This window comes from Oncorhynchus gorbuscha, linkage group LG13 (assembly GCF_021184085.1).
Source record: "Oncorhynchus gorbuscha isolate QuinsamMale2020 ecotype Even-year linkage group LG13, OgorEven_v1.0, whole genome shotgun sequence".
In the NCBI taxonomy this organism is placed as follows: domain Eukaryota; kingdom Metazoa; phylum Chordata; class Actinopteri; order Salmoniformes; family Salmonidae; genus Oncorhynchus; species Oncorhynchus gorbuscha.
In genome coordinates this window covers 86,081,403-86,094,903 of record NC_060185.1, presented here as the reverse complement: position 1 = coordinate 86,094,903, position 13,501 = coordinate 86,081,403, and the positions used below count along the sequence as shown (strand labels likewise).

General features: G+C 43.9%; 1 protein-coding gene across 1 annotated transcript in view; it reads right to left on the bottom strand.

Annotated features, from left to right (window-relative positions):
* Positions 1–8,923, bottom strand: part of LOC123992382 (teneurin-2-like) — a 150,589-nt gene extending 141,666 nt beyond the window's left edge. The window contains exon 1 of the mRNA XM_046293523.1: positions 8,658–8,923. Coding sequence (XP_046149479.1) covers positions 8,658–8,923 — 266 coding nt within the window. The remainder of the gene's footprint in view (positions 1–8,657) is intronic.
* Between the last annotated feature and the right edge of the window lie 4,578 nt (positions 8,924–13,501).

Genomic DNA, 13,501 nt, shown 5'->3' with positions numbered 1-13,501 from the left:
TGAGGTTTGATGAATTTGTCGTCTTCATGACTGAAGATCACATTCTTCTTGGTACCCAGCTTCTTGGTATCCACACACACACACACAGGAGATAGGACACATTGAGACTGGTCCTTTACACTAGAGAGAGGGACAGGAGATAGGACACATTGAGACTGGTCCTTTACACTAGAGAGAGGGACAGGACAGACAGTAGGATTTACAAGTCTATTCTCTACAGGTTTGGAATCAAGGACAAGGAAATCTAATAGTTTCTATATAGAGATATCTCATGATGTAGAATAATTATAATTCTGTAATATTCACAGCTCAGTCTATCAACAACGTTGGTTAAATGAGGTCAGTTAGTCGAGTCCAAAGACACAGCAGGACTAGAATCATTACCGGCTACTAATTAATCCCACTTTATTATTCTCTCTTTGTGACTGTGATAATCAGTTATTTTTCTATTATTTCATTCCAGTTTTTTAATGATAGCCTTGGGCCAGCCGGCAGCAGGGACATTGTTTTTCACTCCTGTCAATAAAGCTGTTATTATTTTGAATCTCAGGAGAACACGTTGTCCTTCACCATCAAGAAGGAGAGAGAAAAGAGAAAAGTATTATAGAGGCGGATATGAGGAAAGAGAGTGAATGTCTCCTGACTGCGTGCGTTTGAAGAGTTACTGCGGTAAGTAGGAAAGGTAGAGTACAGGACGTTCTCTCGTGGCCTTACACTCACTGGAATGTAACCATCCATTTACTTTCATCTCACTCACTACTCTCTCTATCTCCTTTTGTACAAGAGCGAAGGAGAGAGATAGGCGGAAAGAGAACCCAGAGACCTTGAGGAACAAAAGAACAGATAACAGAACTCATTCTATCCTCACCCTCTCTCCTTCTCTCTCTCCTTCTCTCTCTCTCTCCTTCTCTCTCTCTCTCTCTCTCTCTCTCTCTCTCTCTCTCTCTCTCTCTCTCTCTCTCTCTCTCTCTCTCTCTCTCTCTCTCTCTCTCTCTCCCTCTCTCCTCTCTGTCCATAGGAATGCAGTTGTCTCACAGTAAGGACACTGAGATCCACATGAAAGCCAAACTGCTGAGTATTGATCTTGTGTTGTTGTTGTTATTGTGCTCTATGGTTTTCAGTATTCACCACAGCATTGCATGGATCATTTATTTGCTTCTGAATCTCACACACTCACCATGATACACTGCAATAACTTACTGTCCTACAGAAACTGAGAATACGAGTAGAGATATACAGTATACAGTGGAAGTCAGAAGTTTACATACACTTAGTTTGGAGTCTTTAAAACTATTTTTTCAACCACCACAAATTTCTTGTGAACAAACTATAGTTTTGACAAGTCGGTTAGGACATCTACTTTGTACATGAAACAAGTAATTTTTCCAACAATTGTTTCCAGACAGATTATTTCACTTATAATTCACTATATCACAATTCCAGTGGGTCAGAAGTTTACATACACTAAGTTGACTGCGCCTTTAAACAGCTTGGAAAATTACAGAAAATGATGTCATGGCTTTAGAAGCTTCTGATAGGCTAATTGACACTATTTGAGTCAATTGCAGGTGAACCTATGGATGTATTTCAAGGCCTACCTTCAAACTCAGTGCCTCTTTGCTTGACATCATGGGAAAATCAAAAGTAATCAGCCAAGACCTCAGATAAAACATTGTAGACCTCCACAAGTCTGGTTCATCCTTGGGAGCAATTTCTAAACTCCTGAAGGTACACGTTCATCTGTACAAACAATAGTATGCAAGTATAAACACCATGGGACCACGCAGCCTTCATACCGCTCAGGAAGGAGATGCGTTCTGTCTCCTAGAGATGAACATACTTTGGTGCGAATAGTGCAAATCAATCCCAAAACAACAGCAAAGGACCCTGTGAAGATGCTGGAGGAAATAGGTACAAAAGTGTCTATTTCCACAGTAAAACGAGTTCTATTTTGACATAACCTGAAAGGCCGCTAAGCAAGGAAGAAGCCACTGCTCCAAAACCGCCATAAAAAAGCCAGACTACGGTTTGCAACTGCACATGGGGACAAAGTTTTAATGACTTTCACCTAAGTGTATGTAAACTTCGGACTTCAACTGTACATGTGTAGAGAGAGAGAGAGAGAGAGAGAGAGAGAGAGAGAGAGAGAGAGAGAGATAAAGAGCTAGAGAGAGAGAAAGAGATAAAGAGCTAGAGAGAGAGAGAGAAAAAAAGAGCGAGAGAAAGAGAGAAAGAGAAAGAGAGAGAGAGAGAGAGAGATAAAGAGCTAGAGAGAGAGAGAGAGAGAAAGAGCTAGAGAGAGAGAGAAAGAGATAAAGAGCTAGAGAGAGAGAGAGAGAGAGAGAGAGAGAGAGAGAGAGAGAGAGAGAGACAAAGAGCGAGAGAGAAAGAGAGAAAGAGACAAAGAGCGAGAGAGAGAGAGAGAGATAAAGAGCAAGAGAGAGAGACAAAGAGACAAAGAGCTAGAGAGAGAGAGAGAAGAGAGAAGAGAGAGAGAGAGAAGAGAGAGAGAGAGAGAGAGAGAAGAGAGAGAGAGAGAGAGAGAGAAAGAGATAAAGAGCTAGAGAGGGAGAGAGAGAGATAAAGAGCTAGAGAGAGAGAGAGAAAGAGATAAAGAGCTAGAGAGAGAGAAAGAGATAAAGAGAGAGAGAGAGAGAGAAAGAGATAAAGAGCTAGAGAGAGAGAGAAAGAGAGAGAGAAGAAAGAGATAAAGAGCTAGAGAGAAGAGAGAGAGAGATATAAAGAGATAAAGAGCTAGAGAGAAAGAGAGAGAGAGATATAAAGAGGTAGAGAGAGAGAGATTGTTGTTTGTGTTGACCAGCAGTGTAAGTATCAGGCCCAGTAAGAGGCAAGAGGTTTGCATCATGGAAACCAGAGCAGGGATTGATGTGTAACACACACAAACTCCACTCCTGGGAGATGCATGGCCTGCACTGTCTGCTGTTTACACCATGGGTGTGGTGTATGTGTCTGTGCGTGTGAGTGTCTGTGTGTGTGCGTGCGTGTGTGTAGTTCACTATAATCAGAGCACACAGCAGAAAATAGATGGATAAACAAGAGCAAGGTAAACACTAGCTATAACCAACAGGGATGAAATGAGAAGGAAAGAGGAGGTGGAGAGCAAGAAAGACAGGGGGATAGCGAGCGGGATAGGGAGAGAGAGGGAGAGAGAGAGAGAGAGACAGAGAGAGAGATAGAGAGAGAGAGACAGAGACAGAGAGAGAGAGAGAGAGAGAGAGAGAGAGAGAGAGAGAGAGAGAGAGAGAGAGAGAGAGAGAGAGAGAGAGAGAGAGAGAAAGAGAGGGATAGGGAGGGATAGAGGAAGATTATCTAAGGCTGAGGTCATCTGCCTTGGGCCTAAAGAGCAGGGACCTGGACTTTTGTAAATACAGACATTGTCATCCTACAAGAAACAGGGTCTCGGTTACAGAGAGCTGGTTGACCCTTCCACCAAACTACCAGGTATGCTAATTAGGTAAAGAGCAGACCTAACTCACTCTGTTGAATTAATCAAAACAGGAACTTTTTACATTTGGCTAGAAATTCAAAAGGAAATGATGTGAACAGAGAAAAATGTCCTCCTGTGTGCTACTTATTTCTCCCAACTAGAATCCCCCAGGGACATGTACTAGTCTGTGGTGACCTACATGTCAGAACTGGACAAGAACCTGACACCCTCAGCACACAGGGGGACAAACACCTGCCTGCAGGTGACAGCATTCCCTCCCCCATGTACCCCAATAGGCACAACTACGACAACATTACCAACAAAAATGGGTCACAACTCCTGCAGCTCTGTTGCACTCTGGGTATGTAAATAGTCAATGGTAGGCTTCGAGGGGAATCCTATGGTAGGTACACCAATAGCTCTGTCGCACGCTGGGTATGTACATAGTCAATGGTAGGCTTCGAGGGGAATCCTATGGTAGGTACACCAATAGCTCATCTCTTGGCAGTAGTACTGTAGACTACTTTATCACTGACCTCAACCCAGAGTCTCTCAGAGCGTTCACAGACACCAGATCATATCAGATCATAGCAAAATCAGTCGACTCTACTTGAACAGAGAAATACTCAATCGTGAGGCATCAAAGCCAAAGGAACTGAATAATAGTAAGAAATGCAATAGATGGAAGGAATTTAGTGTGGAAAACTACCAAAAAACATTTAAGCAACATCGAATTCAATCTCTTCTAGACAACTTTCTGGACAAAACGTTCCACTATAATAGTGAAGGTGTCACGACTTCTACCGAAGGTAACTCCTCTCCCTGTTCGCTCGGCGCTCGGCGCTCGGCGTCGCCGGTCTACTAGTCGCTACCGATCCCTTTTTCTTTTTCTGGTTGTTTTGTTCCTTTTCACACCTGGTTTTCAATTGCTTTGATTTCTGTGGGTATATAGAGCACCTGTTACCTGCTGTAATTTGTGCAGGATTAGACTTGTGTGTATTGCGCTCGATTGTATTTGATGTTTGTTGTTTTTTCGCTATTACGCACGTGTATGAAAAGTGTCGGAACTGTGTTTGTTCCTCCGTGTGTTTGCGCGAGTTTCTGATTATTCGAGAGCGTAATTTTGGGATTTTTGTCTATGCCGTTTAGTATTGGTGGACTATATTATTAAACACGCTTCTCAGACATCCCTGCTCTCCCTGCGCCTGACTCCTACACCTCTCACCAAGACGCATGTTACCACAGAAGGTGTAAACTTGGCAGTAGACAATCTTAACAGTATATTTTCTTCCCTATCAAATCTAAAAATTTCAAACAGAAAACAGAAAATGAACAACAATGACACATGGTTTGATGAAGAATGCAAAAACCTAAGAGAAATTGAGAAACCTGTCCAATCACAAACATAGTCCCAGAAAACCTGAGTCTACACCTTCACTATGGTGAATCACTAAAACAATACAGAAATACACTACGGAAAAAGAAGGAACAGCACGTCAGAAATCAGCTCAATGTAATTGAAGAATCCATAGACTCTAACCACTTCTGGGAAATTTGGAAAACACTAAATAAACAACAATATGAAGAGTTATCTATCAAAAACAGAGATGTATGTATAAACCACTTCTCCAATCTTTCTGGCTCTATAACAAAGAACAAACAGCAAAAGCATAAACATAATCAAACATCAATTGTAGAATCAACTATTAAAGACTAACAGAACACACTGGATTCTCCAATTACATTGAATGAACTCCAGGACAAAATACAAACCTTTCAACCCAAAAAGGCCTGTGGTGTTGATGGTATCCTCAATGAAATGATCAAATATACAGACAACAAATTCCAATGGGCTATACTAAAACTCTTTAACGTCATCCTTAGCTCTGGCATCTTCCCCAATATTTGGAACCAAGGAATGATCACCCCAATCCACAAAAGTGGAGACAAATTTGACCCCAAATACCTTGGGACATGCGTCAATAGCAACCCTGGGAAAATCATCTACATTATCAACAGCAGAATCGTACATTTCCTCAGTGAAAACAATCTACTGAGCAAATGTCAAATTTGTCACACCCTGATCTGTTTCACCTGTCTTTGTGCTTGTCTCCATCCCCCACCAGCTGTCTCCCATCTCCCCTCAGTATTTATACCTGTGTTCTCTGTTTGTCTGTTGCCAGTTAGTTTTGTTCATCAAGCCAACCAGCATTTCCCCCCTTACGACTGTCTTTTCTACAGTTCCTGTTTTCTAGTTTTCCTGGTTTTGACCATTCTGCCTGCCCTGACCCTGAGGCTGCCTACCATTCTGTACCTTTTTGACTCTAATCTGGATTACTGCCCCTGCCTGCCCTTGACCTGTCGTTTTGGCTGCCCTCTGTTCTAGTAATAAATTGTGTTACTTCTACACTGTCTGCATCTGGGTCTTCCCTAAAACGTGATAGTACGAACTGGCCATGACCGACCCAGCAGACTCAGATCAGCTCCACAACGCTGTCTCCCTGCAAGGAGCCACCATTTGATGACACAAGGAGTTACTGCAATATCTAATGGAGAGACTCCATACCCTGGCAGAATGCCAGGACCAGGCATTCAAGACTTTGCTGAAGCAATTCTGCAGATTCCCCACTGGGCATTGGGTCATACCCGTAATCTCCCAGTCTACCTTCTCCGCTGTGCAATCTGGTTTCCGAGCTGGTCACGGGTGCACCTCAGCCACGCTCAAGGTACTAAACGATATCATAACCGCCATCGATAAAAGACAGTACTGTGCAGCCGTATTCATCGACCTTGCCAAGGCTTTCGACTCTGTCAATCACCATATTCTTATCGGCAGACTCAGTAGCGTCGGTTTTTCGGATGACTGCCTTGCCTGGTTCACCAATTACTTTGCAGACAGAGTTCAGTGTGTCAAATCGGAGGGCATGCTGTCCGGTCCTCTGGCAGTCTCTATGGAGGTGCCACACGGTTCAATCCTCGGGCCGACTCTTTTCTCTGTATATATCAATGATGTTGCTCTCGCTGCGGGCGATTCCCTGATCCACCTCTACGCAGACGACACCAGTCTATATACTTCTGGCCCGTCCTTGGACACTGTGCTATCTAACCTCCAAACGAGCTTCAATGCCATACAACACTCCTTCCGTGGCCTCCAACTGCTCTTAAACGCTAGTAAAACCAAATGCAGGCTTTTCAACCGTTCACTGCCTGCACCCGCACGCCTGACCAGCATCACCACCCTGGATGGTTCCGACCTTGAATATGTGGACATCTATAAGTACCTAGGTGTCTGGCTAGACTGTAAACTCTCCTTCCAGACTCATATCAAACATCTCCAATCGAAAATCAAATCAAGAGTCGGCTTTCTATTCCGCAACAAAGCCTCCTTCACTCACGCCGCCAAACTTACCCTACCAAAACTGACTATTCTCCCGATCCTCGACTTTGGCGATGTCATCTACAAAATTGCTTCCAACACTCTACTCAGCAAACTGGATGCAGTTTATCACAGTGCCATCCGTTTTGTACTGCGACTTGTATGCTCTAGTCGGCTGGCCCTTGCTACATATTCGTCGCCAGACCCACTGGCTCCAGGTCATCTACAAGTCCATGCTAGGTAAAGCTCCGTCTTATCTCAGTTCACTGGTCACGATGGAAACACCCATCCGTAGCACGTGCTCCAGCAGGTGCATCTCACTGATCATCCCTAAAGCCAACACCTCATTTGGCCGCCTTTCGTTCCAGTTCTCTGCTGCCTGTGACTGGAACGAATTGCAAAAATCGCTGAAGTTGGAGACTTTTATCTCTGTCACCAACTTCAAACATCAGCTATCTGAGCAGCTAACCGATCGCTGCAGCTGTACATAGTCTATCGGTAAATAGCCCACCCATTTTTACCTACCTCATCCCCATACTGTTTTTATTTATTTACTTTTCTGCTCTTTTGCACACCAATATCTCTACCTGTACATTACCATCTGATCATTTATCACTCCAGTGTTAATCTTCAAAATTGTAATTATTCGCCAACCTCCTCATGCCTTTTGCACACAATGTATATAGACTCCCATTTTTTCCTACTGTGTTATTGACTGTGTTATTGACTGTGTCAAGCATTGCGCTGTTTATGACTTCAAGCCTTTCAACTCCCGAGATGAAGCTGGTGTAACTGAAGTGAAATGGCTAGCTAGTTAGCGGGGTGCACGCTAATAGCGTTTCAAACGTCACTCGCTCTGAGCCTTGTAGTAGTTGTTCGCTGCTTCAATGGTGGCTGTTGTCGTTGTGTTGCTGGTTCGATCCCAGGGAGGAGCGAGGAGAGGGACAGAAGCTATACTGTTACACTGGCAATAGTAAAGTGCCTATAAGAACATCCAATAGTCAAAGGTTAATGAAATACAAATGGTGTAAAGGGAAATAGTCCTATAATTCCTATAATAACTACAACCAAAAACTTCTTACCTGGAAATATTGAAGACTCATGTTAAAAGGAACCACCAGCTTTCATATGTTCTGAAACGTTAGCTTTCTTACATAGCACATATTGCACTTTTTCTTTCTTCTCCAACACTTTGTTTTTGCATTATTTAAACCAAATTGAACATGTTTCATTATTTACTAGAGGCTAAATTGATTTTATTGATGTATTATATTAAGTTAAAATAAGTGTTCATTCGGTATTGTTGTAATTGTCATTATTAAAAATATATATTTTTAAATCGGCCGATTAATCGGTATTGGCTTTTTTGGTCCTCCAATAATCATAATCGGTCGACCTCTAGTTGACATTATGGGCTGGAGCCCGTTGTGCCATGCCCATTATTTGAAGTAAGCGCAGCCTGCCCCGGGACATCTTCCTATGGTCTTGGAAGTTGCCTGGACCTCTCTGCCATTCCCACGGTGTACCAGGAACTCAGGGAGGTGTTCAGTAAGTCCCGGACCCCTTCAATTCCGCCGCACAAACCATATACATGCAGGGTAGACCTTCTCCCAGGCACCACTCCATCCCTGGAAAGACTATACACTCTGTCGGATCCGGAGGCCAAGGCTGAGGAGACCTACATTGAAGACTCCCTATCTGCAGGGTTCATCCATACCTCTGCCTCCCCCGCGCAGTTTCTTCTTTGTGGAGAAAAAGGACAAAACCCTGCGCCCGTGCAATGACTACCATGACCTCTTCGACATCACGGTGAAGACCGCTACCTGCTATTACTCATCTCCTTGGCTTTCGAGCCACTCCAAGGAACCACCGTGTTCTCCAAGCTGGACATCCTCGTCAGATAACCGGATGTTTGTGCCTGACACCGTCTGCTCCTCCAGACTTACCTGCCACTCGGGTCCCCGTCGGACCCTGGCCTTTGTGCGACAACGCTTTTGGCCTACCATGGTCAGAGACGTCTCCGCGTTTTCCGCCTGCACAATCCGTGAGCAGATCAAGCTCCGGCTGGTCTTCTTCAACCACTGCCTGTCCCTCACCATCCCTGGTCTCACATATCCCTAGACATTGTAATGGGTCTTCCCCCATCTTATGGCCATCCTGACAGTAGTGGACCGGTTTTCCAAAGCCGCCCACTTCATTCCTCTCCCCAAGCTACCATCTGCCAAAGAAACGGCCCAGCTCATGGTTCAGCACATCGGCCGGATCCATGTACTCCCGGTGAACATGGTCTCCGACCAGGGTCCACAGTTCTCGTCCCTGTTCTGGAAGTCATTCTGCACACTCATTGGGTCATCGGCCAGCCTGTCCTCCGGGTTCCACCCCCAGTCCAACGGCCAGTCAGAGTGAGCCAACCAAGACTTGGAAACGACTCTTCGCTGCCTGGTCTCCACCAACCTCACCACCTGGAGCCTGCACCTGCAACTTGTGTGGGTTGAATACACCCGCAACACCCTTCCTTGAACTGCCACGGGTCTCTCACCATTTGAGTGTTCCCTGGGTTATCAGTCCCCACTCTTCCCTGAGCAAGAGGAAGAGGTTGACATACTTCCGGCTCAGAAGTTTTCACCTCTGTCGTCGTACCTGGAAGAGAGCCTGGTCGGCCCTTCTCAAGACCACCTCCAGGTATTAACGACAAGCAGACCGCCACCGGACTCCACCTTCCCGGTATCATCTCGGGCAGAAGGTATGGCTGTCCATCTGGGATCTACTCCTCCGGGTGGAGTCCCGCAAACTTTCCCTCCAGTGTATCAGCCCTTTCCCTATCTCTAAGGTCATCATTATTTTTTTAAACCAAATTAAAGTAACTATACACCATGTATTCACCCTGCACACCCTAATTGAAAAAACAAAGAATACAAACAAAGAATACCACTGTGACTGACCCAAACTAAGGAAAGCTTTGACTATGTACAGACTCAGTGAGCATAGCGCTGCTATTGAGAAAGGCCGCCGTAGGCAGACCTGGCTCTCAAGAGAAGACAGGCTATGTGCACACTGCCTTCAAAATGAGGTGGAAACTGAGCTGCACTTCCTAACCTCCTGCCAAATGTATGACCATATTAGAGACACATATTTCCCTCAGATTACACAGACCCACAAAGATCTCAATATTGATTAACTCCCATATCTCCTGGGTAAAATACCACAGCGTGCCATCACAGCAGCAAGATTTGTGACCATTTGCCACAAGAAAAGGGCAACTAGAGAAGAACAAACACCATTGTAAATGCAACCCATATTCATGTTTATTTTTTTTCCTTTTGCACTTGAACTATTTGCACATCGTTACAACACTGTTGTCAAGATGTGTATGAAGGCGAAGTCAGGTGCAGGAGAGCAGAGGATGATTCACTTTATTATAGTTCCAAACTGGGAGCACAACAAAACAAAACATGGAACAATAAAGTAAAGCCCTTAACGAACATCACATGACATGAAAACAATGACACACAAAACATGATGGGAAACAGAGGCTTAAACACAAGTAGATTGATTGTGGAAATGAAAACCAGGTGTGTATGGAAACAAGACAACACTTACGGATATATGAAAACCAGGTGTGTATGGAAACAAGACAAGACAAACGGATATATGAAAACCAGGTGTGTATGGAAACAAGACAAGACAAATTGATATATGAAAACCAGGTGTGTATGGAAACAAGACAAGACAAATGGACATATGAAAACCAGGTGTGTATGGAAACAAGACAAGACAAATTGATATATGAAAACCAGGTGTGTATGGAAACAAGACAAGACAAATGGATATATGAAAACCAGGTGTGTATGGAAACAAGACAAGAAAAACGGATATATGAAAACCAGGTGTGTATGGAAACAAGACAAGACAAACGGATATATGAAAACCAGGTGTGTATGGAAACAAGACAAGACAAATGGATATATGAAAACCAGGTGTGTATGGAAACAAGACAAGACAAATGGATATATGAAAACCAGGTGTGTATGGAAACAAGACAAGACAAATGGACATATGAAAACCAGGTGTGTATGGAAACAAGACAAGACAAATGGATATATGAAAACCAGGTGTGTATGGAAACAAGACAAGACAAATGGATATATGAAAACCAGGTGTGTATGGAAACAAGACAAGACAAACGGATATATGAAAACCAGGTGTGTATGGAAACAAGACAAGACAAATGGATATATGAAAACCAGGTGTGTATGGAAACAAGACAAGACAAACGGATATATGAAAACCAGGTGTGTATGGAAACAAGACAAGAAAAACGGATATATGAAAACCAGGTGTGTATGGAAACAAGACAAGACAAACGGATATATGAAAACCAGGTGTGTATGGAAACAAGACAAGACAAATGGATATATGAAAACCAGGTGTGTATGGAAACAAGACAAGACAAATGGACATATGAAAACCAGGTGTGTATGGAAACAAGACAAGACAAATGGATATATGAAAACCAGGTGTGTATGGAAACAAGACAAGACAAATGGATATATGAAAACCAGGTGTGTATGGAAACAAGACAAGACAAATGGATATATGAAAACCAGGTGTGTATGGAAACAAGACAAGACAAATGGATATATGAAAACCAGGTGTGTATGGAAACAAGACAAGACAAATGGATATATGAAAACCAGGTGTGTATGGAAACAAGACAAGACAAACGGATATATGAAAACCAGGTGTGTATGGAAACAAGACAAGACAAATGGATATATGAAAACCAGGTGTGTATGGAAACAAGACAAGACAAACGGATATATGAAAACCAGGTGTGTATGGAAACAAGACAAGACAAACGGATATATGAAAACCAGGTGTGTATGGAAACAAGACAAGACAAACGGATATATGAAAACCAGGTGTGTATGGAAACAAGACAAGACAAACGGATATATGATAAATGGAGCGGCGATGGCTAGAGAGCCGGTGCCGCCGAACGTCGACCGCCGCCCGAACAAGGGGAGGAGCCCACTTCGGCGGAAGTCGTGGCAACTATACATAGACATAATATTACATTTGAAATGTCTTTATCATTTTAGAACTTCTGTAAGTGTAATGTTTACTATTCATTTGTATTGTTATTTTCACTTTTGTTTATTATCTACTTCACTCACTTTGGCAATGTTAACATATGTTTCCCATACCAATAAAGCCCTTAAGTTGAATTGTATTGTATTGAGAGAGCGAAAGAGAGAGAGAGAGAGAGAGAGAGAGATGGAGAGGGGGATATATGGAGGGATATAGGGAGATAAAGGGAGAGAGACATAGAGGCAGAGGGAAAGGGAGAAAGAAATAGAGGGATATAGAGGGGTAGGGAGAGAGTGAGGGAGATAGGGAGATAGGGAGAGCGAGAGAGAAATAGATGGAGAGGGAGAGGAAAGAAAGAAGAGGAGACCACTGAGACACCTGCCAATGAGATATTGTGTGTTCATTAAACACAGTATTCTAGAGAGATGAGTATGTTAGTCTCTCTGGTTGTCTATATTTGTCTATTCACAAATGATGGAAAAACACTTCTCCAGAGAAGAGAGCGGAGGAGTGAAAAGGAGAGAGCTGCTAAGCTGAGGACAGAACAGTGTGGAGATAAAACATGAAAGAGAAAAGGGAAGGGGAGAAAAGCATGCAGGAGAACAACTGATCAGAATAAATTGATCACTCAGTTCTATCGATCAGGAGAGAGCGTTCAGGATTTGAACATATTCCACTTACTGTTTAATGAGGGTATTGATGACAGTGGGAAAGGAGAGATCAGAGTGTATGTGTGTGTGAACATGCTTGAGTGTGTGTGTGTTGGTGCGGGAGTGTGTGTGTGTTGGTGCGTAAGTGTGTGTGTATGTGGGTTGGTACGTGAGCGGGAGTGTGTGTGTGTTGGTGCGTGAGTGTGTGTGTGGGTGGGTGGGTTGGTACGTGAGCGGGTGTGTGTGTGTGTTGGTGCGTGAGTGTGTGTGTGTGGGTGGGTGGGTTGGTATGTGAGCGGGTGTGTGTGTGTGTTGGTGCGTGAGTGTGTGTGTGTGGGTGGGTGGGTTGGTATGTGAGCGGGTGTGTGTGTGTGTTGGTGCGTGAGTGTGTGTGTGTGGGTGGGTGGGTTGGTATGTGAGCGGGTGTGTGTGTGTGTTGGTGCGTGAGTGTGTGTGTATGTGGGTTGGTACGTGAGCGGGAGTGTGTGTGTGTTGGTGCGTGAGTGTGTGTGTGTTTGGGTTGGTGCATGAGTGTGTGTGTGAACATGCATGTATATCTGTGTGTGTGTGTGTGTGTGGGTGCGTGAGTGTGTGTGGGTTGGTACGTGAGCGGGAGTGTGTGTGTGTTGGTGCGTGAGTGTGTGTGTGTTTGGGTTGGTGCATGAGCGGGAGTGTGTGTGTGTTGGTGCGTGAGTGTGTGTGTGTTTGGGTTGGTGCATGAGCGGGAGTGTGTGTGTGTGTTGGTGCATGAGCGTGTGTGTGTGTGTGTGTTGGGTGGTTATTAATATTTTAAATCACTTTAATTACAAAAAGAAAGAAATGGCACTAGAAAGCCAAAAGCAATTATGGGAAGTGTAATCTCTTTAGCAATGAAGCCGTGGGGCATGTTTAACTCCACTCATTTAGTTCCAATACACAACTATAAAGGTCAGTGGA